Here is a 26,250-nt window from a genome sequence, read left to right on the forward strand (position 1 = left end):
CGCACCAGAAGAACGACAGGGTGGCGAAGTCGTCACGGCAGATGAGGAACAAGTGGAGCAGATGCTAGTGCACGGCGAAGTTTGCGCCGCCGCGGATTTTGGTTTTGGTCCCATCGACACCAAGCACACCAAAGTCGAATAATCCGCACCCCCGGCAACTCATCGCGACCGGTCATCGAATCTCGCCTGCTCGAAAACTGCCCCCCGTCCACCTCTATTTACATCGCGTGCACGCGTCACACCCGCGTATTGCAAATAAACAACACGTCTCCGCCCGCCGCCCACCATGAGCGCGCCGCCCCAGGCTGTTCCTCCTGCCCAGCCTGGCGCCCCCCCTCAGAACTCGGTGCAAATGGCCGTGAACGGCTTCCATCCTACGCAGATGCCCATCCCAACCACACGTGAGGGTGTCCAACAACTGCTCATGGTATGTCCAGAAACCGGTCAATGCGTGATGTCGACTCTCCTTGTGAATTTGCCACTGATCTCTAATTTTTTTAGCGATGGCAGGCACTCAAGGCCCAGGGCGCCGACGAGGTCTCCAACCCCGAGTTTGCAAATATATCCAAAGTCCTACGCCTCATCTCAAAGCAGCAGGAGATATATAAGCAGCAGCGACTCCACCAGCAGCAGCAACAGCAAGCTCAGCAGCAAGGACAGCCGCAATCACATCCGCAATCTTTACCCGCCGGCGTGCAAGCTGGTCCGCAGCAAATTGCGCAACCGAATGCCGTCCAGCAACAGGCCCAGCTTCAATTGCAAATGCAGCAGCTCCAGTTTCGCCAGCAACAGGCGCAGCAGGCACAGCCGCCTGCTCAGTCGATAGCGCCTGCGCAGTCTCCGCAGACCGCTCTTAATGGCGGATTGCGTAAGTATACAATGAATATGGGAGAAAGGATGTGATGCTGATGCTTCTGTAGCATTTAATCCTGCTTTGCAAAGTCAAGCCACGCCAAAGCCGGCCTCCCGTTCCGGATCAGCGGCAGGTGGTGGTCAGTCTGTTGCGACAGCTGGCAACAATCCATTCACGGCCGAGCAGCTTCAAATGCTGCGAACACAAATCACGGCGTTCAAGTTAATTTCCAAGAATATGGTCATCCCACCGCAATTGCAGCAGCAGTTGTTCGCGCCATTAAGACAACATCAGCAGCAGCAACAACAGCAACAGCAGCTTGGGCGGCAGCCGTCGTTCACCCCACCGCCTAACGGAAACTCGATGGTTGTGCGACCGACGTCCGCGGGCTCGGCAGCAGTGCCTCCGCTACCGGGACAGGCACCTGCCGGGCAGGTAGTTCCACCTGAGCCGCCTGCAGTCAAGGCCATGCCAACGACCGCAGCTCCCATCCCGCCACCGACCACCGCTCCGTCGCAGACTCCTCCGGCTCCAGCTTTGGCTGCTGCGGCCCCCAAGGCTTCAGCATCAGCAGCTGGCGCAAAATACGAGATTGTGTCACCATATTTGCAAGTGCAGCAACCTATTCAGTACATGGACTTTGTCTCGCGCCAGAACAGGTTACTTATTCCGTCAATTATGCCTAGTGGAGTCGACATTATTGCTTTGAAAGAAGCGCGCGAGACAGCGATCAAGAATCGCGTCGCTACCAGAATCACTGAATTAGAGAATTTGCCTGCGAATATTGCCGCTTTTGATGCCAAGGATTTGTCATCAGAAGTCTTCCGTGATGTTGTGCTGAGTGAAGAGAAGAAAGAAAGCAATGATACCAAGATGGAAGTTGACTCTGAAGTCAAGACTGAGGAAGAGAAAGAAGAGCCTCAATTCAAGGTTGTCGAAAAAGTTGACTCCTTCGCCCGCGAGGATAGACTCAAAGTCAGGGCCCTGATTGAGCTGAAAGGCCTTCGCATGCTAGCCAAGCAGCGGGAGATGCGCAGCCAAGTCCTTAAGTCGATCGCTCATTTCAACACACTAGCCATGACCGCCAGCCGGTCTAATTTCCGTCGCTTGAAGAAACAGAGCCTGCGTGAGGCGCGTCTTACCGAACAGCTCGAGAAGCAGCAGCGTGCCGAGCGCGAGAAGCGGGAACGCCAGCGGAATTTGGATTACCTTGTTGGGGTCTGCAATCATGGTACAGAGATGCTGAATAACGGCCGCGTGAAGCGCAACAAGCACCAGAGACTTGGCAAGGCTGTGCTTGCCTATCATGCGTATACTGAACGTGAAGAGCAGCGTCGAGCTGAACGCACGGCTAAGCAGCGTCTCCAGGCATTGAAGGCTAACGACGAAGAAGCCTACATGAAATTGCTTGACCAGACTAAGGACACCCGTATCACACACCTGCTTAGACAGACTAATTCGTTCTTGGACTCACTTGCACAAGCTGTCAAAGACCAACAGCGACAGAACCAAGCGGAAGGCAGAATCGCGCCTGCTGAGGAAGAAGTCGAGTTGGATGAGGACGGCGAGGAAAAGCTCGACTACTACGGTGTTGCGCACCGCATTCACGAAATTGTCACCCGCCAGCCGGCTATTCTGGTTGGTGGCACCCTGAAGGAATATCAGGTCAAGGGGTTGCAATGGATGGTATCTCTGTACAACAATAATCTTAATGGTATCTTGGCCGATGAGATGGGTCTCGGCAAGACAATTCAGACAATCTCATTGATCACGTACTTGGTTGAAGAGAAGCAGCAATCTGGCCCTTACCTGGTTATTGTCCCGCTTAGCACGCTCACCAACTGGAATCTTGAGTTTGAAAAGTGGGCGCCGACGATTAGGAAGGTCGTGTACAAGGGTCCGCCCTTGGCCCGTAAGGCCCAGCAGGCCGCTATTAGATCTGGGGACTTCCAGGTGTTGCTTACTACGTACGAATACATCATCAAGGATCGTCCGATTTTGAGTAGGATTAAGTGGATTCATATGATCATCGATGAGGGCCATCGTATGAAGAACAGTCAATCAAAGCTTAGCAGCACGTTGACACAGTTTTACCATTCCAGGTACAGGCTGATCTTGACCGGTACTCCTTTGCAGGTAAGCAGGTTCACGTCGAACAGTAAAAAATTATTACGCTAACGGAATTAGAACAACCTTCCCGAACTCTGGGCCTTGCTCAATTTCGTTCTTCCCAAGATTTTCAACTCAGTAAAGTCATTCGACGAATGGTTCAACACGCCGTTTGCGAACACTGGTGGCCAAGACAAGATGGAGCTATCCGAAGAAGAGACATTGCTTATTATCCGTCGTCTGCACAAGGTTCTGCGGCCGTTCCTTCTTCGTCGTCTCAAAAAAGATGTCGAGAAAGATCTTCCCGACAAGGTCGAGAAAGTTATTAAATGCAAAATGTCAGCTCTACAGCATAAACTATACGAGCAAATGCTCAAGCACAATGTTCTCTTTGTCGGTTCCAGCACGACCGGTGGCGGTAACAAGTCCGGTATCAAGGGTCTCAACAACCAGATCATGCAGCTCCGAAAAATCTGCAACCATCCGTTCGTATTTGAGGAGATCGAGAACCTCATCAACCCCAACCGTCTCACGAACGATGATCTCTGGCGTACTGCCGGGAAGTTCGAGCTTCTGGACCGCATGCTGCCGAAATTTAAAGCGACCGGCCACAGAGTGCTGATGTTCTTCCAAATGACCCAGATAATGGACATCATGGAAGATTTCATGCGATGGCGTGGAATGGAATACCTCCGTCTCGACGGTGGCACGAAATCCGAGGATCGATCGGACTTGCTGAAGAAATTTAACGCGCCGGATTCGCCGTATTTTGCGTTCCTGTTGTCTACTCGTGCTGGCGGTCTCGGATTGAACCTGCAGACTGCTGATACTGTGATTATCTACGACACGGACTGGAATCCTCATCAGGATTTGCAGGCGCAGGACCGCGCGCACCGAATCGGTCAGACAAAGGAAGTCAGAATTTTCAGACTGATTACGGAAGATTCGGTTGAAGAGATGATTCTCGAGCGTGCGCACAAGAAGCTCGATATCGACGGCAAAGTCATCCAGGCCGGCAAGTTCGACAACAAATCCACGGCTGAAGAGCAAGAAGCGTTTTTGCGCTCGCTGCTGGAAGCCGAGGAGGCAAAGAAACAAAAGCGCGAGGAGGACGACGAGGATTTGGATGATGAGGAATTGAACGAGCTGCTTGCCCGCGATGACCACGAGGCGATTGTGTTTAAGAAGATGGACGCTGACAGAATCGCGAATTCCCCGTACGGCAAAGGCAAAGCTAAGGATCGGTTGTATACTGACAATGAGCTGCCGGAAATTTATAAGCGTGATATGATTGTTGAGATGCGGGAGATTGAAGAAGCTGCCGGTCGTGGTGTTCGGAAACGTAAAGTCACCCGGTACGACGACGGATTGACGGAGAAACAGTGGCTTGATGCTATTGATAACGAGGAAGATACCATCGAGGACGCGATAGAGCGGAGTCAGAAGAAGGACAAAAAAAGAGGAAAGAAGCGTAAGACTGCGTGAGTGACCAAGCAAAATCGGACAGAGCGTTGTGGTGGGTTATGACGTTTTGAATTGTCTTATATTATCTGTTAGTATAAACGAGTTTTGTATGATATATGTTTGTCAGTGGTATATATTATAATTTAGTGTATCCGTATAGTACGTTGTACTGCTTGGCAATAGATGCTATTCATTTCACAAATGGGATACTGGACGGTTGCTTTGTAATTCGCACGATTTCTTCCACGACAACACACGCAATTAAAACGACGAACAGCACGAGCCGTACGTGATATAGTTAGGTAATGGCTAATCGCAGTGACGCACACAAATTCTTAGTTACGCGAGCGCTCTATTATACTACTGAGCGCTAGCGCTGGTTAATGTGGTTTGCCTGTGCGTAAACTTGGCCGGGTCCTTAACATTGTCTGAACCCAAACAACTGCTCGACTCAACTGAAAACTTTAACAATTTACCTGTTCATCCAAGGACATGACTGGGAGCGGCCACGACGATGGCGGTTCCTACAGTATCATCTAGTCCAGTATAAGTCGTCCGGATACGCTCCTGACATTCCGATGCGGCAGTCTCTCAACTGTACCATTGGAAACCACCGCCTGTAGAATCTAAATTTCCCAATCTTCCGCTGCTTGAACAAGAAATATTATAGACCATGAACCAGAATAAAAAGCGGTCCAGCAAGCCACGCAGCTGTCACTGTACACGAGAAGTGCCAGCTCCGTGATGGAAGTGGGCATTTACTATAACTAAGTCCGATCGATCGCCTACTACTCTGTCGATGATTGACCATGGATGTTTTTGGAAACAAACTATTAGATGAAAATCTAACTAGTCATTAATTTTTTTTTACCTCACAGTTATATCCTTCATAAACCCATAGCTCTAAAGGAAACAAAGGAGCGTTGCCAACGCAATATAACTAATATACCAACTCGGGCAAATACAGAACCTAGACAGGATTTTACTTGAAGACCTTGCCATCGACGATCTCCTTGGAAACGCCGTCAACGACAAGAGGCTTGTCCCACGCCCACATATCCTCGACGAACTCCTTGTCCTCGGGCTTGGACGCGTCGAGCTTGATGAAGTCGTAACTCTCCCAGTCGGGTGCGACGTCGAACGCAGGAACGTAGTCCTGGCCCCGGACGAGGAAGGCCCCGACGATGCCGTTGGCATTGTTCTCGCCGTAGACGACGAGGCAGCCAAACAGATACTTTGTCGACGCGGACAACCGGTTAAAGAAGCCGGCGATCAAGTTTGCCGACATGAAGGTGAGCGTGAGCTCGTCGTCGTACTTGTACTTGACCTTCCAAAGAGAGTACTCCTCGGGATTGTAGTTCTCCCAGAACCACGGCAGCGCAACCGGACGGGTGTCCTCGTTGGAGTACTGTCGCTTCCAGGCATAAATGGGGAGTTTGGCAGGGCCAAGAGCCTCGATAGCAGCAGTCTTAGCCGTATGACTTGTACTATCGAAATACTCTTCAGAACTTTGGGAGGAAAACTCCTCCTCCTCTTCGTCAGCCGCCTTCTTCTTGGGGGCCTCTTTCTTGGGCTGCTCCTTCTTAGGGGCGGGTTCCTTCTTGGGAGCTATATATCGTCAGCAGTCGTAATCACAAGTCCGAGTGCCATGCTTATGTACACAGAGGATTACGTACGAGTATACTTGATAGGCTCGTCAATGAAAGTGTACGCGCCAAGAACGTCTAGCCAGATCGATTGGTTGGTAACGGTGGTGAACCATCGGGTGATAGTGGGGTGGGCCACGCGCCAGGCGGTGCCGAAGACATGCTCGAAGCCACGGCTGAAGAGCATCGCGGCATAGAGATCAGCGAGGGCGAAGCGCTCGCCAACGAGCCATGTGTGCTCGGTGAGGTGCTTCTCGTAGACAGACATGTAGAGCTCGGTGTCCTCGATAGCCTTGTCGACAGACTTCTTATTGTACGGCTCCCTGCCGGCCAATGGTCTCCACCACGATCCGAGACGGGGAAAAGCCTCCATGGTGGTGAACGACATCCACTTGAGGATCAAAGCGATATCGGCCTTGGACTTGCCAAGAAGACCGGATTCCTCCTTCTGGGAAGCGACTATGTCCTTGTTAGCTTGCGCGTCCTCTATGCATTCAACACGGCTGACAAGCGGCGATCGCAATCAGAGTACCAATCCTCAACACATGGTGATTAAGACAGGGATAACTGTATTAATTTTGTAAAAAGACTCATCATATAGCCCGCCACTCGCAGTTACGTGAAACAAGTCCATGACCTACAGTAGACGGAGATCGCAATTGACTCGTTAAGGACCAAGCCATCAGCGCCCACGAATCCAGGGATCTGTCGACGTCATCAGAAACCCTTCGACGTTAACGAACCAACAAAGGGTTGCGCTTACCTTCTTGACTGGGAATAGCGCAATGAATTCGTCCGTGAACTTGCCACTGCCGGTCTCAACGACCTCAATGTCAAGGCCGATCGACTTGGCGACCGCATAAGAAACGGTGGTTCTGGGGTTGCCCTGTATGAATATCAGCAAATCTTGTTCATTAACGGCAGACTCGATCACAATGTCGGTGATCAGATAAAAGTGAACATGCAAAAGGACTCACAATGTAACCGTACAGCTTTCCGAAAGACATTTTGACTGCGTTTACGCAGGATGGAGGGATGGAAAGACGAAATGAGCTATAGTTATGTAATGACTAATTGCAGTGACGTACACAAATTCTTAGTTTCGCGAGCGCTCTATTATTATACTACTGGGAGCGCTAGCGCTGGTTAATTGGTTTGCCTATGAGTAATATAAGGCCGGGTCCTTGACATTGTCTGAACCCAAACAACTGCTCGACTCACCTGAAAACTTTAACAATTTATCTGTTCCTCCAAGGACATGACTGGGAGCGGCCACGACGATGGCGGTTCCTACAGTATCCGAAGATGAATCGATGCGATCCTCGTCCTGCACAACACAGAGTCGGCGAAACACGCACTTGGCACCCTGCCTTTGTCAATGTCCTGTCCACGTTCTACTCCTAGTGCGACGTTGTGCAGAGCCACCAGATTTGATTGCCGATAAAGCTCATTATTCATAATTCACGGTAAAACAAAGTGGTCCATGAACCGGAATGTCAGAATGGCAAAGGTGTTATAAATTGAGCCCTAGATGTTTAATATTCACCGATTGCCCCTTACCGATGTGATATGAACATTGTCGCCGCACGCACAGCGGCCACGGTTCGGAGGCTCCAAGCTCTTATATCTCCTGGCAGAAAGTCGTAATCTTGGATAGCAGAGCACTAGTTGTGACGATGCTGTCATGTTCTGCAAATATGAAGTGAATGTATATAATATGCGGAGATGGACATTTGCGTGAGTTTGGCTTATGCCGGCTATCAAATTTGCCCACGGCGACTGCCACACAGCTCAATTCCCTATCCGTACACGATCACTCATATGTATTATATGTACGTCAAAATGTACCGTGCCCAAGTGCTTGTGATTGTGAACGCGTACATCTGCGAATGGTCCATCGACGCGTTTCCAGGTTTCACTCAGCACTTACCAGCCTGGACACATTGCGGGAAAAGATGAGCCGTTTAAATATAATCTTGAAATCGAATCCAACGTGTGCTTTGAAATGGATTGCCGGCGAACGACAGTATGCCAACCGGCTTCGCAAATGTTTATTGTTCATCTAGCTCAGTATAAGTCGTTCGGATACGCTCCTGACATTCAGATCCAGCTGTCTCTCATTGCACTGATGGAAACTACCGCATGTAAAATCCAGCTTTCTCAATAGTTCCGCTGCCTGAACAAGAAATATTATAGACCATTAACTAGAATAAGAAGCGGTCCAGCAAGCCACGCAACTGTCACTGTACACGAGAAGTGTCAGCTCCGTGATGAAAGTGGGCATTTATTATAACTAAGTCCGATCGGCTACTACTCTGTCGATGATTGACCATGGATGTTTTTGGAAACAAACTATTAAGATGAAATTTAAATAGTCATTATTTGTTTTTTTACCTCACAGTTATATCCTTCATAAACCCATAGCTCTACAGTGAAACAAAGGAACGTTGCCAACGCAATATAACTAATATACCAACTCGAGCAAATACAGAACCTAGACAGGATATTTTACTTAAAGACCTTGCCATCGACGATCTCCTTGGAGACGCCGTCAACGACAAGAGGCTTGTCCCACGCCCACATATCCTCGACGAACTCCTTGTCCTCGGGCTTGGACGCGTCGAGCTTGATGAAGTCGTAACTCTCCCAGTCGGGTGCGACGTCGAACGCAGGAACGTAGTCCTGGCCGCGGACGACGAAGGCCCCGACGACGCCGTTGGCGTTGTTCTCGCCGTAGACGACGAGGCAGCCAAACAGATACTTTGTCGACGCGGACAACCGGTTGAAGAAACCGCCGATCAAGTTTGCCGACATGAAGGTGAGAGTGAGCTCGTCGTCGTACTTGTACTTGACCTTCCAAAGAGAGTACTCCTCGGGATTGTAGTTCTCCCAGAACCACGGCAGCGCAACCGGACGGGTGTCCTCGTTGGAGTACTGTCGCTTCCAGGCATCAAGGGGGAGTTTGGCAGGGCCAAGAGCCTCGAGAGGGTGCTTGGGCTTAGCAGTAGTCTTTTCTTCCTCCTCCTCCTCCTCGTCGTCAGCCGCCTTCTTCTTGGGGGCCTCTTTCTTGGGCTGCTCCTTCTTAGGGGCGGGTTCCTTCTTGGGAGCTATATATCGTCAGCAGTCGTAATCACAAGTCCGAATGCCATGCTTATGTACACAGAGGATTACGTACGAGTATACTTGATAGGCTCGTCAATGAAAGTGTACGCGCCAAGAACGTCTAGCCAGATCGATTGGTTGGTAACGGTGGTGAACCATCGGGTGATAGCGGGGTGGGCCACGCGCCAGGCGGTGCCGAAGACATGCTCGAAGCCACGGCTGAAGAGCATCGCGGCATAGAGATCAGCGAGGGTGAAGCGCTCGCCAACGAGCCATGTATGCTCGGTGAGGTGCTTCTCGTAGACAGACATGTAGAGCTCGGTGTCCTCGATAGCCTTGTCGACCGACTTCTTATTGTACGGATCCCTGCCGACCAATGGTCTCCACCACGATGCGAGACGGGGAAAGGCCTCCATGTTGGTGAACGACATCCACTTGAGGATCAAAGCGAGATCGGCCTTGGACTTGCCAAGAAGACCGGACTCCTCCTTCTGGGAAGCGACTATGTCCTTGTTAGCTTGCGCGTCCTCTATGCATTCAACACGGCTGACAAGCGGCGATCGCAATCAGAGTACCAATCCTCAACACATGGTGATTAAGACAGGGATAACTGTATTAATTTTGTAAAAAGACTCATCATATAGCCCGCCACTCGCAGTTACGTGAAACAAGTCCATGACCTACAGTAGACGGAGATCGCAATTGACTCGTTAAGGACCAAGCCATCAGCGCCCACGAATCCAGGGATCTGTCGACGTCATCAGAAACCCTTCGACGTTAACGAACCAACAAAGGGTTGCGCTTACCTTCTTGACTGGGAATAGCGCAATGAATTCGTCCGTGAACTTGCCACTGCCGGTCTCAACGACCTCAATGTCAAGGCCGATCGACTTGGCGACCGCATAAGAAACGGTGGTTCTGGGGTTGCCCTGTATGAATATCAGCAAATCTTGTTCATTAACGGCAGACTCGATCACAATGTCGGTGATCAGATAAAAGTGAACATGCAAAAGGACTCACAATGTAACCGTAGAGCTTTCCGAAAGACATTTTGACTGTGTTTACGCAGGATGGAGGGATGGAAAGACGAAATGAGCTGAAGACCAACCGGAAAAATTTTAGACTTGCTTCGGCCGTGAGGTGAGCCTCAGAAACGCGATGCTGGGTACGTCGCCTAAGCCGGACCACACTGTACGCATTCGTGATTTGACCTACGCAACATCACTTGCATCCGAACTTTCGGCCAAAATTTTCGGGACTTCAATTGGACTACTCGGATTAAAATATCACAACCATCCCGGCAAATTACCAATTCAATATGGTGTGCTACCGACAGACACTGTCCAGGCTCATATACCGGACAGCGGCCACACCGCGGAGACTGTCGCTCCGGCAATTGACGACACGCAGGTTCCATGGGTGCGCAACCAGATTCGAAGAGGAGGTAGAGATTTCCGACGTTCCCGCCATAAGCTCCAAACGACCGGCCTATCTGGATTTTACTCGCGTCCCACGTCGGGCAATTGACGTGTGGGAGCCATGGAACGACCACAAAGACGGATTCGAGGGCAGGAAAATGGAGCAAGCGAAACGAATTCTGCGGTACAACGCTAACGGCGAGGAAATTCTGCCGCTCCTGCGAGACGTACCTGTGTCACCGTCGTATTTTACAGCTGCGTGGTTTCACACGGACAGAATGCTCGAGCTTCGGGCTCTTGATCGAAAGTTCTCGGCATTGCCTCGACTGGCGGACGGAGTCGACGACGGATTCAGGCCGATGACGTACGGCGAGTATATCGGCACTGATCCTTCAGGAATGTCTCGCCATGGGGATTACAACGCCATTAAATCTATACTACAGCGACTCGCGAGAATAAGGCATGATGTGCGGCCGATGGAAGTGAATCGGCTGCTGGCACAATTTTCCAACTCGGCGGTTAGCAGAAGCACCATGCCAGAGAGACGAAAGATTGACGGGTTAGGTCGGGCGATGGGACGTGGAAAGCGGAAAGACGCTAGAGCTACTGTTTGGATTGTCCGTGGTGAGGGCCAGGTGCTGGTGAATGGGAAGCGTATTACGGACGTATTCAACAGGGGCAGAGACCGCCAGGCGATTTTGCGTCCGCTGAGTGTCGTTGGACAGCTTACGGCCTATAATATTTTTGCCCTGGTTCAGGGCGGGGGAACTACTGGTCCGTGTCTGAGCAAGATTGGGTTTTTTATGGCCGACACAAGACTAACAGGATTTACAGGTCAGGCCGGGGCGTTGTCTCTCGGACTTGCTAAGGCTCTTGTCCGGTTCAATCCGCAGTTTTCGAATATTCTCCGTAAGGGTAAGTTGCAGCCTTAAGTGTTATCGCAGCTACGATATGGATACTAACAGCTCGCAGCGGACTGCCTGAAGCAAGACCTACGTGTTGTAGAGCGAAAGAAGCCGGGTAAGGTCAAGGCCCGCAAATCCCCGCAGTGGGTCAAGCGTTAATGGTGTGCATTGCCAATTTTTGTATATAGACATATGCGCTAGTAGAATAAAGCATGCATATTAGATATAGCGCAGCCCTAGACAGATATGAGACATGTATTCGTTTACATACTGCGGACTGATTCATTCTCATGCATCTGCAATACAGATTTCGGCGTGATCAAACGGTATTTCCGATCTGCTTATCTGCCGAATTGCTGAGAAATGAAGCCGTAAACCACCTGGTTCAACTGCTGTGTCGCTTACAGGACACTGTCGCCACAACGCGCCGCCTGTTCGCCCTTTCATCATCAGCATGGTTGTCTAGGCAGTAAGACAAGAACAAGATTGCGTCCCGTTTAGTCCTTAGTATCGATGACGTAACTAACAGACATCTGGGAGGTTATAACAAGACACAGTCCATATGCACCTCTCAATCTTGCACTATCACCGTATTCGCGACTCTCTTTAGTCTTTACTACTACGATTGTCTGGCACGATCGCTGTGACAGTATATATAATATATATATATATATATTATGCCGGATGCAGTGTTAGTATACGACGACAACACACCGAACTCGTCCGACCCGGAGTGGTCGCGTGGCTGGCTTGGGTTCACGCACTCAGGGGCCGGGTCAGCCGCTATTCTGCTCACGTGCACGCCTGCGCGTGCGACGTCGTCGTCCATCGACAGACAGACGACAGCACAACAATTTGCTTTACTCCGGGGCCCCGCACTGCCCTGACGACACCACCTCCACCACCACCTGCAAAACAACACCAACACAAACAACAACAACAACACAACCACCACCACCAATAACAACATCTCCACTCTACACGGCCCTTCGTCCACCACTCTGTCCACCAAACACCGCGACCCCCGGTTTCTTTCCCTCCACAACGTCCGTCGTTCTTCATACTGCTCCGTTCGCTCGGTGGCCTTGCCAACGCTGACTCGCCCCAACTCGCGCCTCTGCTCCCTCCGCACTCCGATCCGCGAGGAGCAGTCGCATTCCTGTCGCCGTGACGTCTGCAGGCCTGCACGACTACGACCGGGGCTATCCGTACGGGTCGTATTCAGTCTCCGGCAGCGCGTCCGCGTCCGTGTCCGCGGCCGGCTGCGAGACCGTGGACGAGCAACAGCCGTACGTCTACTACCCGGAATTGCACAGCGCCGGTAACGCGCAATACTCGGCGCTGTTGAGCAATTTCGATACTGCGTCTGAGCACGCCGACCAGGACGACGGCGACATCAGCGGGTCTGAGAATCCCGTGTTCCCGAGCATGCAATTCGAACAAACGCCCGACCCATTGTCTGATGCCATCTTGCCGTCGTATTTTGCAGCCGCCGGTGGTGGGTCCATGCTCACTCCACACAGCTATTTCGTTGATCCTACCGGCCAGCCATCGTCTGAGCAGACCGTGTTTGGATCACTCCCTCTGGAGCAGTATCAATCCCAGACCACTGGACAAGGATCCTACTATCCAATGGACACCGCCGCAGGGTCTATTCTAAGTGTATATACAGACATAAACCAAATACAGTCAATCCTAGTCTCGCTGCTCCAATACATCTCGGCTTCACCGCTGTCGACACCGGCAATCGCGACCGAAATCATGCCCAGGCTCGCAGACATCTCGCGATATCTCGGTGACCACGCACCTGATCTAGGGCTCGCGGACGATAGCTCACTACCATACGATTCTCGTCTGCAATTTTGGCGACTGTTCAATCGATCCTGGATCGGGGTCATATCCCGCAATTGGTTGGTCGCTGGAGGCGGCACGACTTCCGCGCAAGGACCGACGAGCTTGACCCGCCGGCAGCTCGAGGAGATGGCAGAGCTAGTGATTTCGCTGTCGGATAATGTCCAGCGGTATGGTCTTGTGGACTACGAAATGGGAGTGTGGGAGGAGCGCATTCTCTATGGTATGTCGTAGCCTTGTTATCTGTCGACTGCCGCCGCTAACGGTCGCGCAGGCATACAGCACATGCTGGACCAGATGGCCAGTCAAGTGTGAGGTGAGCCTCATGTTTATATTGTAGCTTCAGCTGTACATTGCACTAAAAAATGTAGTCTAGTTTAGCACATTTTGTTTGCCATTTGATGTGAGTATTTTGTGTTTTGGTTACTGATCATGTGCATACGCCATTGTGTGTTTAAAAGCAAGCCTGTTTTGAATGAAGAACTTAGTATACAACCATATCCGTAACATCAACAAAACAAATCGTAACAAAGCAAAAAGCAATATTAAAATATGTCTAGTGTCATCTTTTGCGCAATATCGGTACTCGAAACCATCTCGATAAACTCCTCAAAACTAATCTTTCCGTCGCCATCGCGGTCGGCCTCCATGATCGTTTTGTCGACAATCTGCTGCAACTGTTGGTCCTTCAAATTACTCCCCACCATCATCTTCATGACAATGAACAGTTCGCCGTTGGAAATGTACCCGTCCTTATCCATATCATACACGCTAAACGCAAACTTCAGCTTTTCGTCGCTGCCGCCTCGACTCGAAAACGCCGACAAGCCGGTCAAGAACTCTTGGAAGTCGACGTCGCCGCCGGCGTCTTGGTCGAAAATCGCGATCAGCCTGGACGCGAGCGGGTTTGTTGCTATGGCTGGGATCGCGAGAAACTCGTTTCGGTCGATCGTGCCTGAGCTGTCGCGGTCGAGCTTCATGAATCGTTTGCGGAGCCGGTCGACCTCTTCGACCGAGAAGTTGGTCGACAGCGCCAGATTGTCTATTAGTTGCTTTGATGCTTCTGCGCCCATTGCTGAGAATTCTGCTACTGGCGGTCCCTGCACGGACGAATGAATTAGCTGTGATAGAACTGGAGCCTGCCTGGGCTACTGAATGAAACTACACGTTCGCGGATGGTTAAATGGCGCATGCTAGGGTACAAACACCTTGTCGAGAACAATCGAGCCGCACTTCAACTCGGGCCAAGTCCACTCAAGTAACCATCACCCGCTTAAACTTCGCTTTTACGCTACTATTTCAAGATCTCAAAAAATAGAGACATTCCCATTTCGGACTTGGAATCTCTATCTGGCAATCTTAAGCGTGATTTTGTTCATGAGGTTCCTCCGAAATTAAAGTTCCGCTCCTCCTCCTCCCAAGTTACCCTGCCCGCGAAAAGCCGAAGCCAATTTTATTCTCAATTCGAATTCTTTGCCCACCGCCTCGTCCTCACACGAATTATCTAAATACGAACTAACAGATTTAGCATCTTACTTGATCTCCAAGCGGATATAAAAAGCAATGGCTCGAGGCGACGCGAAACAGTCAGAGCAGGAGCGCTTCGTGGCATGCATCTCCGAGATTTCAATCGCGCTCGTCGAATCCCTGCAATCGCCAAACAAAGACGTGAACTTGAACGGGCTGGTCGGCCGGCTGTCCAAGAAGTACAAGCTGAAGCACCAGCCGCGGTTAACTGATATCATATCTGGCATTCCGGATCAGTACAAGAAATACTTGCTGCCAAAATTGAAAGCAAAGCCTGTGCGGACGGCCAGTGGCGTATGTGTCCGATCTTGATGGTTTATTTTTTTGTGGGGGAGTAGTGCAGACTGGGCGGGCTAATGGATGGGTTAGATTGCCGTGGTGGCAGTTATGTGTAAACCGCACCGATGTCCGCATATCGCGTATACGGGGAACATCTGTGTGTACTGTCCCGGCGGACCGGATTCGGACTTCGAGTACTCGACCCAGTCATACACCGGCTACGAGCCGACGTCCATGCGCGCGATCCGCGCACGGTACGACCCGTACGAGCAGGCCCGGGGCCGGATCGAGCAGTTACGCCAGTTGGGCCACACGGTCGACAAGGTCGAGTACATCATCATGGGCGGCACGTTCATGAGCCTGCCGTCGGACTACCGAGAGTGGTTTATCGCGAACCTGCACAACGCATTGTCGGGCTACGCGATGCCGTCGCACGCGAGCACAAAGAGCAACAACGGCAGTGTGATCGACGAGGCCGTCGCGATGTCCCAGTACTCGCAAACCAAATGCGTCGGCATCACGATCGAGACAAGGCCGGACTATTGCCTTGACCAGCACCTGACTGACATGCTCCGGTACGGGTGCACGCGACTTGAAATCGGAGTGCAGAGCGTGTACGAGGACGTTGCCAGGGACACGAATCGCGGACATACTGTCAAGGCAGTGTGCGAGACGTTCAGTCTGGCCAAGGATGCCGGGTTCAAGGTCGTGTCGCACATGATGCCTGACTTGCCGAACGTCGGCATGGAGCGGGATCTGGATCAGTTTAGAGAGTACTTTGAAAACCCCGCGTTCCGGACCGACGGTCTCAAAATATACCCGACCCTCGTCATCCGCGGCACGGGATTGTACGAGCTGTGGAAGGCGGGCAAATACAAATCCTACTCTGCCAACGGGCTGGTTGACTTGGTCGCGCGCATCCTGGCCCTGGTGCCGCCGTGGACGCGAATTTACCGTGTGCAGCGCGACATCCCGATGCCGCTCGTCACGGCCGGCGTCGAGAATGGCAACCTGCGCGAGCTGGCGCTGGCACGGATGAAGGACTTTGGCAGTACGTGCCGCGATGTGCGGGCGCGTGAGGTCGGCATCCAGGAAGTTCACCACCGCGTGCGACCGGAGCAGGTCGAGCTGATCCGGCGGGACTACGCCGCGAACGGTGGGTGGGAGACCTTCTTGAGTTACGAGGATCCGAAGCAGGATATCCTCATCGGACTGCTCCGCCTGCGACTGTGCTCTGAGCGCACGACTTTTCGCAAAGAGCTGACTGGCCAGCGAACGAGTTTGGTGCGCGAGTTGCATGTGTATGGCAGCGTTGTGCCGTTGCATAATCGCGACCCGCGACAGTTCCAGCATCAGGGATTCGGCACGCTGTTGATGGAGGAGGCGGAGCGGATTGCGAGGGAAGAGCATGGCAGTGCCAAGATTAGTGTTATTAGCGGTGTTGGTGTGCGGAATTATTACGCACGGTTGGGGTATTATCTTGATGGTCAGTCGGTCAGTTGTGCGGTGTTTGTGGGTAGACGAACTAACGGATTCTAGGTCCTTATATGTCAAAAATGTTGTAGGATAGAAAGTTAGTGGTAACGGGCATGGACGGAGTTTGGTTGGCGTGTTGTATATGCTAGTTAATTCAGGAGAAGCCGGCCTGCCCTGAGGGGTGAATAAGAAAGTTCAAGTTCATGTGCTTGATGCGCAACCGTTGTCCAGTGGGTCAGGTATCTTGCTCGGCCCAATGGATTAAATGGATTGGTATTATACTTGCGGACAAGTCGCTTGCGACCATCCTGCCGGGGTTAGGGTAGTGAGTCCAAGGGTTTGGGCTCCAGTGGCTTCAGGCTTAGGGGTTACGGGTGTTTTTGGCACCATCACTATGGCACACGATACAGCGCTGTGGACAGTTCCTGAGATTAAACTTCGACTAAGCATTAGTCTTTGCGTTAGTTGGAACAAACGCAAGTCCTGGTCAGCTATCCATCAGACCCATCAAAAATCGGGTCTGATTGGGGTAAGGGTTTGGCCATGTTCCTTAAAGGTCAGAATGCGGCCTACGCTGCCTTGCTGATCTTGTGACGAAATGCATATTACTGCTTGACAGATATGCCTTTTTTGCTTCGCCTTGGTCCCAACTCGACTGTGTGGGGGACCCTTGTTCTGGCTTCGGGCTAGGGTATACTTCTTGTGATGAAGTCGGCCACTCCGACCCCGTGTCCCCGCTTCCTACATTCCAACGATCAAACCATTCACGAGACCGCCCTCTCACTGTTACATGTTATTAGTGGCTGGCGATAGTTCACCAGACTATAAAGCCCTATTTCTACGAGCGGAGGAGGAACGGAACCAGGAAGAGAGTTGCTGAGACAAGCTGAGGAACGGCTCAACCAGGAAAGAGAGTTGCGGAGACAGGCTGAGGAACGCAACAGGCGCACGACTTTTGAGGAATTTATTCGAGCCTGTCATAATTTGTTATCCTTGCCGGTAGGGGTCGAAGATCCAACTCGCTGCACGAAAGGGTCGGTGCCAAAACCCGCCGGAAAATTGTGCCCCACACGCCTTTGCCTGTGGGAAGATTGCGGGGACAGCCAGCAGCAGCTTTACAACTCCGTTCGCAATTTCCTACATGCATCCGAGGAAGGTGCACCCCGGCTGTTTGCACCTGTCATTGGGCTGGAAGAAATCGGGCGACAACTTTCTGGTCGGCTCCTAAGCAGTGAAAAAGATTTGGAGAGTTACGAGCGACACGCTGTGGAGAATCATGTGCATGATGTGATTGCAGAGCTATGCAAGATCCCACAGCCTCGGGAGGAATTTGCACTGGGAGATGGAGTCAAGTTCGACAATCATGCCAATGCCCTGGATGATATTTATTCTGCCGTGCCAGATGTAGAAGATCCATCGAGTGTCCCACGGCCTAAACCTGATCAATTCTGCATCCACCGGGTGAACGGAAGTGGTCAACACCACACAGCAAAGTTTTGCACGCAGCGATGCCTGCTTGGTCTACGGCACTGGGGTATATTGGATAGCCATTGCCCTAATGTGGAGCTACATCGACAAGGCAGAGATAACGACCGACACCTTATTAGCACCGAACGCCTGGTACAGCTGCTCAAGCAGCAGCTGGATGAAAACATAGATCACGATTGCACGCCGTTTGGCGTTTGCGGTGCATATGGGGCTCCATTTAAGGTCACTTGCGTTCCATATGGCTACACGGTGGTCGGCAAGGGAACAACATCCCGCCTATGGAATGAAGTCTCGCGCGAAGCAGATGTGTATAGAGTTCTTAAAAAAGCTCAGGGATCTGCAGTCCCAGTGTTCCTTGGAACAATCGACCTTGAAAAGATCTACTTTCTTCATGGGGGTGGGCAGATCCGGCACATGCTGCTCATGGCTTATGGGGGTAAGGATACAACTGAGCTTGAGCACTCCCAGGCACTCTTCCATGAGATCGGGAGGTCCAGGAAGGAAATCCGCGCCTTGGGGGTGGAGCATGGAGACATGCGGTTTGCGAACGTTTTATGGAATGAAGAGTTAGGACGAGCTCTAATTATCGACTTCCATCGTTCCAAGTTGGCTCCTCGACTGATGGAAAAGCGGAACTCCTTGAAGCGGTCATTGTGCGAGACACAGGTTTCGGAGGCAAAGAGGCCACTGATGGAAAAGCGGAACTGATTGAAGCGATCATTGTGCGAGACACAGGTTTCGGAGACAAAAGGCCTCGTGCTGCTTAACAATAGGCGCTCGGTCGCGTCTGACGATCTGGAATGGCAACATGGAGGCTCTGGAATTACTTTGCTTTGAATTACTTTGCTTTGTATATAGTTGACGAGCACTGGATTAGATAGTGCTGGTGGCTAATGTAGAAGAGTGGGAAAAATGGGCAAAGTCCTGTACCTTTGACTGTAAATCACAAAAGATGCATTTCAAGGCAAAAAAACAATTCCTCTAAGTCCTGGATGTCGTATCTCACTTGCTTCAATACCATCATACAACATATGACACCACTTCGCTAGAGTTGGATTCGCTTGAGCTAGATAGAGATTTGGTGGCTTTGCTCATGAGTCATGCATGAGTCATGAGACTACTCCAATGCGCTTAACACTCAGTAGCAGACCAAAGGGTAGATTGAACATGAAAGTCATCTCCCACTTTCATCGCGGAAGTCTGGAGCAAAATCGAAGATATCCTTGGAATTTGAGTTCAGTCTGGCTGTTTCCTACACCGGTGAATTTACTACACTAATGGGTGACTTTACACAGTATCGTGGGGATGATCTGCTGATGGAAAATTCCTTCAAAAGTCTGATTGTTTGACTGAAATCCCTGAATACCCTAACTTCTCTAGGTAAATCATAGACTGCAAATTTTATTTGTTTTTATTGTAGAGTTTTAGAGTTGGATTCTGCTTAGACAGGGTTTGCCTTGCCGCTTGCAAAGACAGTGTAGTAGCTAGTCTTGGACGAAGAAGAGCACATTTGTAGGTGATGGTCACGTAGAACCAAGGAACTACCATACAGGTGTCATCACGACGAGCATGTCTAAGCAGGTCACGTTGCTGTTAGACGTTGAGATATGCAGGCAAAGCGCCCAATTTATTGCAGCAATATACAGCTCACCCATGAGACATATGCGACGAATATAACATGCGGACTGATGGTACAAATTGGTACATGCCACTTGACTTGGCGGCAGAACCGGCAGTTGTGTTAGAGTTCGCGACATAGGACGTTGGAATTTTAACTTAACGCCAGCGAGTGCTGAATGGGTCCGGTTTCTGAAATAAAATATGTTTGACTGTATGAATTGCATTGGGTCGTGCACACAAATGATATAACCAGTACTTTTACTAGATTCCTGCATTTTCTGCTTGAGAACGGGTAAGATGCAGACGAGAAGGAGAGCGAATGCTAAAGACTACTATATCCAGGACATGCTCAAATCAGCGGATTCGAGGGGCTGGATTATGCGTATAACTGTCGAAACTCTTGGCTAGGATTTACTCAGATCCAGACTCGATCCTGATTTGTGGACCGAGTGACGGAATTATGCTATACTAAGTAAACCGGGCGGCAAGGCGTTTTTAGTTTGCACCTGATGGACGGAAATAGGGTAAGTACAGCGAACAATGGTCAGGCGGATATCAAACCCACATGAACGCAAAACGTGATTGTGAAACTTAACCGACAGGGATCACTCATTAGCAGCTGCCAATTACGTGGGCATGTTCGTCATAGTTGTCGTGTGTTGGTGAAACTGCATTATATAGAAATACTCTGCATATATGTCGATGCTATGGTGACAAAGGCACTACGAGCGAGCAAGGACGCTAATAATCCAATGCGCCTGATTACTGAGCTACAAAACCATAACGAATACGGTCAAACCACGTCGCTTGTGCGGTCCCACTGCGAAATGCACTAATAATATACTGTGTGCTCGCCGGGTTTGGTAGATAATGTATTTTCTGCATTTCGCCAACTGTCGTCATATGCACTTTAATTACACTAATTGATGTATTTTGGTTATTTTACATACAGAAAGAGCAGTAAATTGTATATAGAGTAGTAGAGAGCCCAAAAGTGGGAACAATTTGCGCAATCCGAAAGCGCAGTACTAAAATTACTGCAAATTATCGCAACTGACGCGATAAACTGCCCAAATCATTGCGCGACTGTCAAACAACGCTGCGGTTAGCACCCCATCTGCAAGAGATCGCATACCTTGGGCAAACTGGCTTTTTTGCTTCAAACAAAAATATAACCGTAAGTGCAAGTTCAATTTTGATTTGTCGCTACGCCCAACAAAATTAAATTTGCTTTTTTAGTTTTCTGCCCTTTGCTTCGTCCTCCCTTCTTCAAGTTTATAATCTCCCATCGTTCCACTCTTCCCTTTTTCCGTTTTCCTTTTCAGTTCCTCCATCCATACTTTCCCCTTCCATGCCCAACGCGTCTGTAGCCATCCCGTCGCTCCCATATCACTTGCAATTTGCACGCATTTATTTTCCGACTCTGTCTGTGTATTGAGTAGCTATCGGTCGACGACCTCGCCACATCCCGGCCCTCCGTCACCTCAACCGTCTCGTGTGTCTCGCTGTCCGCACGACAATCTACATCTCCAGCAACCGCGTAATTTGTTTTCGCGTGGTGTGCCTCCACACGACGTTCTCGCCCGGGTCTCTATAATTTATTACAGCCACGATTCAGATCCGCAGGTTCAAGGAGGTCACTTTCCCGCCAGTCAAGACTGCGAGAGCAAACCGAAATATTGCATCGAGCATGACTTCAGCTACATCTCCCTCGCCCGAGCGCCGACGACGTTCACGCGCTCAGGCGACGCCGTCCCCAGAGTCGCCAATTTCTGACCGGACAGAGTCCGCGTCGGCGCCGGCCGAGGAGGAGCGCGAGGAAGAAGACGACAATAAGCGGGTCTATTCCGGCGACCCGTCCGGCGCCGAGCCCGAACAAGACGACGACGACGATGACGACGACGGCGACCAGAAAATGAAGGAAGACGAGACCTCATCGCCCGTGGCCGCCCCCCGCAGCCTGCCTGCGCTCGCGCCTGCACCTCCTCAGTCTTCTACACCGGTGCCGGTCGTCGGCTCCGCAGGCAGAAAAGGCCCACGCCGTCGTCAGCCGCCGCACTACCGCGAAATTCGCGCTCGCGTTCAATCCATCTCCGAGAAGTTCCTGCCAATCCTCGGTGACATTGCGCTCGCGAACGTCGGCCAATTGCGTGTCGAGGAATTGTCGTCGAAAATTAACGCTGTGTACGGCGAATTGATACTGCTCCGACGGTTTCTGGAGCAGGATTCGCCGGATGATATCTCCCTGGCGAATAATTCCATCATCACTGCTGCCCCCGGCGGGCCGAGCCCCGTGCCTCCTTCGGCTTCGCAGTTCCAGACTCTGCAGATGCAGATGGTCGGTCCGGATGGGAATCCACTGCAGTCTAGCGACGTCGAGACGTAAGTTCTTCCTATACGACTCTTTGAATCATGCTCACAATCCTAGTAATGGCCATGCTGACCATCCTGCCAAACGCCAACGGCTTGCCGACGAAGTTGCGTCTCCGGCCGGCGACGAGATGATCCGTCCCGTGTTCCAAGGCATCGCGCACGCCGAGCCACCGAAAGACCTCTCCGCGGGGTCCACTCCCGCTCCAGCGAACCCCAATCTCCCGCTCAGCGATGCCGACCTGCACATCCCCGTCGTGGAGACCTACCGGGTGCTGGCCCATTCCAGCCGGCCGTCATACGACACTGGCGTCTCGCTCCTGAACGAAAAACGGCGAGAGAAGCTATGGGCAGTGATGCAGAACGAGATTTTTACGTTCGCGGTCGGATACAACTCTACACCGCTCCGCACGACCGAGGATTTCTGCACGCTGGCGTATTCGCAGGACGGCAGAATGAAGCGCACGCTCAAGAACGACCTCGCGATCTCGGAAGCCCTGTTCGACGGCGTTTCCGGCTTTCGCAAACGTCTGTACCAGACCGACGCTAAGCACGAGACCGACGACGGCGTCGACGACGGCGAAGGCAGCGGGCTGAAGGATTGTGGAATTAGGACGTACACAAACAACTTGTACAGCTTGAAGGCGAAGCCGCAGAATTATTACCATTACTTGTTTGCGGCCGCATTTTGGCGGTGGGTTAGAGACGAGATTGACAGCAAGACCGTCGTGTCGTCGTCGGCGATTCCGTCCGCGCGGCCGGAGTTTGCAGTGAACAGTATCGAGGATTGGTGGCGCGAGTGCGTTAGTATCTGCAACGGATTCTTGAAAGCGAATACCGGGCGTCCGGAGAAGAAGGCGTTTTTGAAAGAGCGGTTGCTTGCTGATGAGAAGAAGTATGTTGACAATTAATGAATGTTCTCAAGAATAATGCGATGTGTATGTTAGGTATACCGTGTATATGTAGGCTGTGTGTGTGTGTGTGTGTGTGTGCTTAGGCGTCGTTCGTTTAAGTTAGTCGCAGTTTTTGTTGTCAGTCATTTGTTTGAGGCGAGTGTAACGATAAGCTGTATAATTTAGTTGAATGTATCATTACATTACGTCGTCGTTTTTCCAAATCATCGTAACGAAGAAAATTATGCAAAGGACATTTTAGAACCTATATACTGGTGAAAATTGAAAAGAAATGGGACCAAAAACCCTGGAACGTCCAACCGATTGCGTCTAGACCCAATTGATCAACTTCTCGTCTTCATGCCCCTTGACAATCTGCGTTTTCCGGTCCAAGATTTCAGAAACTTTCTCTCGAACACCGACCTTGCCACGGTAATCTTCCACAAAGTGCTCGGCGACCTCCTCCTTGGTCGCCAAAAACGGGCCCGAGTGCTTAGCCTCGCCCAACACGAACTGCTCGACTTCGTTCTCGGTAGGCAGACCGTTCTGGAACGGATACTCTTTGTACGCGACGGCGTCTTCTGGTCGGTCGCCGGCGAGCTGGTGAAGCTTGTCGAACGCGCGTAGTAGAACCGGTGGGGCCTCGTTTCCGGCGGGCCAAAACTTGGCGACGTCGACGTTGCCAGCATCTTGCCACTCCGCTCGGCCGTTCTGCTTCTGCACTACACGGTACGAGACACCGGTGTGAAAGTCAGGCTCGGTCATGAACTTGGACGCAATGAACATATCGTTCTTAAGCGTCTCGCGGATGTCAATCTTAGCTCCGTTTCTGACCGCTGCCAGGGCGATCTTCATGGACAGGGGACACCGGACGCTCATAGTATCAACTGTTGTCTTTGCAAACTCATCGCCAGCCTCGGCGGCTTTCGACAACGCATCCGTGATCTGTTCCAGCGTATCGAACTTGAAACACGCATCAATGGTTTTCCGCTTGCCGCCGCCGTAGAAAAATTTGTAGTCCGCGGGGACTTCGCTCTGGAAATCGTCGATCGCGTTGTTGATCACGGCGTTATACTTTCGCGACCCGGTAAGATCCTCGACAGTGTCTAGTTCCGCTAGCCGGGATTCCAAGTCTTTCAGCTTTTCGCTCGGCACAAAGTGGGTTGCAGCGCCAGCAAAATAGGCATCGAATCCGTTCAGCCGCTCGCCTGTCATGGCGAGGTACGTCCCCAGGTAGCCGTCCAGTCGCGAGAGAAAGAACGACGCGCCGACGTCGGGATAGAACCCAATAAGGGTCTCTGGCATCGAGAAGACGGTCTTCTCGGTCGCGATACGGAATGGCGTGTGCATGCAAAGTCCGGCACCGCCGCCCACTAGTTTTCGCGACAGTTAGCAAAGGACATTATCAGGACAGAACAAGGCGACGTACTAGTTATGCCGTCCATGAACGTCACGATCGGTTTTGGGTAGGTCGCAATGATGTAGTCGAGGGTGTATTCGTGTGTGAAAAAGGCAGTAGCCTCTGTCGGCGAGACATCGAGAAGTGCTGCAGACAGTTAGCACTTATGACCAGTCACATACGAGGACCATGAGTGCTCACCCGCAACATCACCACCGGCACAAAGCGCCTTGCCGCCTTCGCCCCTTATAATCAAAAGCTTTGCCGTATCGGACTTTCCCCATTCCTGGGGTGGTTAGCAATGGAACGGATGCAAGGGAGACGGGCGACATACTGTGATTCGGGGCGTCATCTTCGCGATCATGGAGTCGTTGAGCGCGTTCAGCTTCCTTGGTCTGTTGAGTCTGACGATCCGCGCAGCCCGGTTGACTTCGAACAGAACATCGTCGGGATCTGCAGACGCAGCGGTAGCCATCTTGATCAATGTTAGTTTGATTCCTGTTGCAATTGCGTGGACAACTTGTCGACCTGACACCCGTGCGGATGGAGTGACCGATTTTTGACTGACCTTGGCTTTGGCTAAGAAAGCGGGATTTGTAATTTTTGCACGCAACGGCATGGAAGAGGCAGCGACACGGAGCGACCACGACGACCGGAGCGGGAGAAGTGGCCGAGTGGAATGGAGAGTGCTCATGAAGAGGACTAGCTGTGAGGTTGCGGTCTTGTTATCGCGCTGTCGGCCCGGAGAGCGTGCGGAGTGCAATTGCCGAGGATGGTAAATAGATAATTTCGGCACAAGACGGCGGAGAATTCCTTAACCCAGGCAAATGCGGCTACTGAAGTTTTTAAGCGCGGCTCCCCTAACCAGATTTCTCCAAATACTCTCGACGTATGATCCACTCTCACCCCTGATGAATGTAAAATATCATTTGTAATTGTGCAGAATATGTTATAGACATGGTCAGCGATTAATCAGTGTCCGACGTCGCCTTATTTAAGCCGAACAGCACAAAGTCACGGCAGTTGCTCAAATATATTGCAACCATTCAGTCACGTTATATGTACATAATATTAACAGCATGACAAATACAATCCATATGCATATTATATTGATCTATAGTACAAAGTTACCCACGCAGTCGCGCCCACGCCATGCTCTTGACCAGAATGCCAACAACCAATTCCGGATTTTCACCATACACTTGCGCCAAAAGGCTCCGCAGCTTAGTTTGCCTTTGTTGCCATGTTCCTCAACTTTGCGTCTCTCTGCGCTTTCAACATGGCGCTCTGTTCCTGCAACCGCGCAATTTTCGCCTGCAACATGGCCTCCTTCTGACTATCCCATCCATCCCCTCTCCTAAACGTCGGTCCATTAAACCCACCACCAGCACCAAATCCTGCCCCATTCGACGCCTTTTGCCGCTTAGTAGCCTCATTCTCCCGGCGCTCCAGGTCCTCCTTGCCCTGTCGCCGCTTCGCATCAAACGCCTCCTGCCGCTTTTTATCCCGCACCTTTGCGTTCCGTTTTGCGTCGTATTCCTGGCGGAGATTGTCGGACAGTAGTACCTCACTAGCGATTGACAACGCGTGGAATATTTCGACTGCATGTTTCGATTTGTTTTTGTCCGGGTGGTATTTGAGTGCCGCTCTTCGGTATGCTTTGCGGATATCTGTCTCGTCGGCTACATCCTCCACGCCCTATGTTACGGGGTTAGTATATCTCCAGAAAAGCCTTGGTAAAAAAAATATTCAGATATAGAGAGAATCAAACGCACCAGCAACTCATAGAAATCGTACTTCTTCGCGACCTCGTCGCGCTCTCCTGCTGACGCCGCCATCGACCGTTGTAT

At 51.3% G+C, this 26,250-nt stretch overlaps 11 protein-coding genes across 11 annotated transcripts; 6 read left to right on the top strand and 5 right to left on the bottom strand.

Moving 5' to 3' along the window:
• Nucleotides 1-149: 149 nt before the first annotated feature.
• On the top strand, nucleotides 150-4,691 carry POJ06DRAFT_259350 (SNF2 family N-terminal domain-containing protein). The gene is made up of 4 exons (XM_056188372.1): nucleotides 150-427; nucleotides 502-868; nucleotides 921-2,989; nucleotides 3,041-4,691. The coding sequence occupies exons 1-4, from the start codon at nucleotides 287-289 to the stop codon at nucleotides 4,445-4,447; spliced, it is 3,984 nt and encodes a 1,327-aa protein (XP_056041843.1). The 5' UTR covers nucleotides 150-286; the 3' UTR covers nucleotides 4,448-4,691.
• Nucleotides 4,692-5,288: 597 nt separating this feature from the next.
• POJ06DRAFT_259352 (eEF1-gamma domain-containing protein) lies at nucleotides 5,289-7,127 on the bottom strand. Its single transcript, XM_056188373.1, has 5 exons — nucleotides 7,050-7,127; nucleotides 6,836-6,958; nucleotides 6,714-6,777; nucleotides 6,103-6,531; nucleotides 5,289-6,034 (listed from the first exon to the last, which is right to left on the bottom strand). The coding sequence occupies exons 1-5, from the start codon at nucleotides 7,077-7,079 to the stop codon at nucleotides 5,409-5,411; spliced, it is 1,272 nt and encodes a 423-aa protein (XP_056041844.1). The 5' UTR covers nucleotides 7,080-7,127; the 3' UTR covers nucleotides 5,289-5,408.
• Nucleotides 7,128-8,359: 1,232 nt separating this feature from the next.
• POJ06DRAFT_150653 (EF1Bgamma1) lies at nucleotides 8,360-10,339 on the bottom strand. The gene is made up of 5 exons (XM_056184665.1): nucleotides 10,195-10,339; nucleotides 9,981-10,103; nucleotides 9,859-9,922; nucleotides 9,248-9,676; nucleotides 8,360-9,179 (listed from the first exon to the last, which is right to left on the bottom strand). Exons 1-5 carry the CDS (start codon nucleotides 10,222-10,224, stop codon nucleotides 8,581-8,583), a joined length of 1,245 nt encoding a protein of 414 aa, XP_056041845.1. The 5' UTR covers nucleotides 10,225-10,339; the 3' UTR covers nucleotides 8,360-8,580.
• Nucleotides 10,340-10,432: 93 nt separating this feature from the next.
• Nucleotides 10,433-11,801, top strand: POJ06DRAFT_259362 (ribosomal protein S9/S16-domain-containing protein). Its single transcript, XM_056188374.1, has 3 exons — nucleotides 10,433-11,366; nucleotides 11,427-11,507; nucleotides 11,565-11,801. The coding sequence occupies exons 1-3, from the start codon at nucleotides 10,493-10,495 to the stop codon at nucleotides 11,654-11,656; spliced, it is 1,047 nt and encodes a 348-aa protein (XP_056041846.1). The 5' UTR covers nucleotides 10,433-10,492; the 3' UTR covers nucleotides 11,657-11,801.
• A 959-nt stretch (nucleotides 11,802-12,760) lies between these two features.
• POJ06DRAFT_150842 (uncharacterized protein) lies at nucleotides 12,761-13,812 on the top strand. Its single transcript, XM_056184666.1, has 3 exons — nucleotides 12,761-13,571; nucleotides 13,623-13,664; nucleotides 13,725-13,812. Exons 1-2 carry the CDS (start codon nucleotides 12,926-12,928, stop codon nucleotides 13,661-13,663), a joined length of 687 nt encoding a protein of 228 aa, XP_056041847.1. The 5' UTR covers nucleotides 12,761-12,925; the 3' UTR covers nucleotide 13,664; nucleotides 13,725-13,812.
• An 81-nt stretch (nucleotides 13,813-13,893) lies between these two features.
• On the bottom strand, nucleotides 13,894-14,421 carry POJ06DRAFT_200906 (uncharacterized protein; the record flags this gene model as incomplete). The annotated part of the gene is made up of 1 exon (XM_056185214.1): nucleotides 13,894-14,421. One exon carries the CDS (start codon nucleotides 14,419-14,421, stop codon nucleotides 13,894-13,896), a length of 528 nt encoding a protein of 175 aa, XP_056041848.1.
• A 263-nt stretch (nucleotides 14,422-14,684) lies between these two features.
• POJ06DRAFT_259367 (uncharacterized protein) lies at nucleotides 14,685-16,917 on the top strand. The gene is made up of 3 exons (XM_056188375.1): nucleotides 14,685-15,169; nucleotides 15,245-16,640; nucleotides 16,694-16,917. The coding sequence occupies exons 1-3, from the start codon at nucleotides 14,912-14,914 to the stop codon at nucleotides 16,717-16,719; spliced, it is 1,680 nt and encodes a 559-aa protein (XP_056041849.1). The 5' UTR covers nucleotides 14,685-14,911; the 3' UTR covers nucleotides 16,720-16,917.
• A 1,076-nt stretch (nucleotides 16,918-17,993) lies between these two features.
• On the top strand, nucleotides 17,994-18,826 carry POJ06DRAFT_283007 (uncharacterized protein; the record flags this gene model as incomplete). Its single annotated transcript, XM_056190078.1, has 2 exons — nucleotides 17,994-18,034; nucleotides 18,103-18,826. The coding sequence occupies 2 exons, from the start codon at nucleotides 17,994-17,996 to the stop codon at nucleotides 18,824-18,826; spliced, it is 765 nt and encodes a 254-aa protein (XP_056041850.1).
• A 2,602-nt stretch (nucleotides 18,827-21,428) lies between these two features.
• On the top strand, nucleotides 21,429-23,019 carry POJ06DRAFT_270368 (uncharacterized protein; the record flags this gene model as incomplete). The annotated part of the gene is made up of 2 exons (XM_056189435.1): nucleotides 21,429-22,120; nucleotides 22,167-23,019. The coding sequence occupies 2 exons, from the start codon at nucleotides 21,429-21,431 to the stop codon at nucleotides 23,017-23,019; spliced, it is 1,545 nt and encodes a 514-aa protein (XP_056041851.1).
• Nucleotides 23,020-23,175: 156 nt separating this feature from the next.
• POJ06DRAFT_150861 (ClpP/crotonase-like domain-containing protein) lies at nucleotides 23,176-25,359 on the bottom strand. The gene is made up of 5 exons (XM_056184667.1): nucleotides 24,969-25,359; nucleotides 24,735-24,875; nucleotides 24,602-24,686; nucleotides 24,431-24,547; nucleotides 23,176-24,374 (listed from the first exon to the last, which is right to left on the bottom strand). Exons 1-5 carry the CDS (start codon nucleotides 25,092-25,094, stop codon nucleotides 23,332-23,334), a joined length of 1,512 nt encoding a protein of 503 aa, XP_056041852.1. The 5' UTR covers nucleotides 25,095-25,359; the 3' UTR covers nucleotides 23,176-23,331.
• A 265-nt stretch (nucleotides 25,360-25,624) lies between these two features.
• On the bottom strand, nucleotides 25,625-26,238 carry POJ06DRAFT_270370 (DnaJ domain-containing protein; the record flags this gene model as incomplete). Its single annotated transcript, XM_056189436.1, has 2 exons — nucleotides 25,625-26,098; nucleotides 26,176-26,238. The coding sequence occupies 2 exons, from the start codon at nucleotides 26,236-26,238 to the stop codon at nucleotides 25,625-25,627; spliced, it is 537 nt and encodes a 178-aa protein (XP_056041853.1).
• Nucleotides 26,239-26,250: the final 12 nt, after the last annotated feature.

Source organism: Lipomyces tetrasporus, assembly GCF_029532465.1.
Source record: "Lipomyces tetrasporus strain NRRL Y-64009 chromosome Unknown POJ06scaffold_9, whole genome shotgun sequence".
In the NCBI taxonomy this organism is placed as follows: Eukaryota; Fungi; Ascomycota; class Lipomycetes; order Lipomycetales; family Lipomycetaceae; genus Lipomyces; species Lipomyces tetrasporus.

Excerpts from the sequence above, each read along its gene's own strand:
- POJ06DRAFT_259362 (XM_056188374.1), top strand. The coding sequence starts at position 10,493 with ATGGTGTGCTACCGACAGACACTGTCCAGGCTCATATACCGGACAGCG. Across the intron at positions 11,367-11,426 it reads TCAGGGCGGGGGAACTACTG|GTCAGGCCGGGGCGTTGTCT; the intron begins GTCCGTGTCTGA and ends CAGGATTTACAG. Across the intron at positions 11,508-11,564 it reads TTCGAATATTCTCCGTAAGG|CGGACTGCCTGAAGCAAGAC; the intron begins GTAAGTTGCAGC and ends AACAGCTCGCAG.
- POJ06DRAFT_259350 (XM_056188372.1), top strand. The coding sequence starts at position 287 with ATGAGCGCGCCGCCCCAGGCTGTTCCTCCTGCCCAGCCTGGCGCCCCC. Across the intron at positions 428-501 it reads GTGTCCAACAACTGCTCATG|CGATGGCAGGCACTCAAGGC; the intron begins GTATGTCCAGAA and ends TAATTTTTTTAG. Across the intron at positions 2,990-3,040 it reads TGACCGGTACTCCTTTGCAG|AACAACCTTCCCGAACTCTG; the intron begins GTAAGCAGGTTC and ends TAACGGAATTAG.
- POJ06DRAFT_150842 (XM_056184666.1), top strand. The coding sequence starts at position 12,926 with ATGCAATTCGAACAAACGCCCGACCCATTGTCTGATGCCATCTTGCCG. Across the intron at positions 13,572-13,622 it reads GGAGGAGCGCATTCTCTATG|GCATACAGCACATGCTGGAC; the intron begins GTATGTCGTAGC and ends ACGGTCGCGCAG.
- POJ06DRAFT_259352 (XM_056188373.1), bottom strand. The coding sequence starts at position 7,079 with ATGTCTTTCGGAAAGCTGTACGGTTACATT. Across the intron at positions 6,778-6,835 it reads CGCTATTCCCAGTCAAGAAG|ATCCCTGGATTCGTGGGCGC; the intron begins GTAAGCGCAACC and ends TGACGTCGACAG. Across the intron at positions 6,532-6,713 it reads AATTGCGATCTCCGTCTACT|TCGCTTCCCAGAAGGAGGAA; the intron begins GTAGGTCATGGA and ends ACAAGGACATAG.
- POJ06DRAFT_259367 (XM_056188375.1), top strand. The coding sequence starts at position 14,912 with ATGGCTCGAGGCGACGCGAAACAGTCAGAGCAGGAGCGCTTCGTGGCA. Across the intron at positions 15,170-15,244 it reads CTGTGCGGACGGCCAGTGGC|ATTGCCGTGGTGGCAGTTAT; the intron begins GTATGTGTCCGA and ends TGGATGGGTTAG. Across the intron at positions 16,641-16,693 it reads GTTGGGGTATTATCTTGATG|GTCCTTATATGTCAAAAATG; the intron begins GTCAGTCGGTCA and ends AACGGATTCTAG.
- POJ06DRAFT_150653 (XM_056184665.1), bottom strand. The coding sequence starts at position 10,224 with ATGTCTTTCGGAAAGCTCTACGGTTACATT. Across the intron at positions 9,923-9,980 it reads CGCTATTCCCAGTCAAGAAG|ATCCCTGGATTCGTGGGCGC; the intron begins GTAAGCGCAACC and ends TGACGTCGACAG. Across the intron at positions 9,677-9,858 it reads AATTGCGATCTCCGTCTACT|TCGCTTCCCAGAAGGAGGAG; the intron begins GTAGGTCATGGA and ends ACAAGGACATAG.
- POJ06DRAFT_150861 (XM_056184667.1), bottom strand. The coding sequence starts at position 25,094 with ATGAGCACTCTCCATTCCACTCGGCCACTTCTCCCGCTCCGGTCGTCG. Across the intron at positions 24,876-24,968 it reads CTTTCTTAGCCAAAGCCAAG|ATGGCTACCGCTGCGTCTGC; the intron begins GTCAGTCAAAAA and ends ACATTGATCAAG. Across the intron at positions 24,375-24,430 it reads GTTCATGGACGGCATAACTA|TGGGCGGCGGTGCCGGACTT; the intron begins GTACGTCGCCTT and ends CGCGAAAACTAG.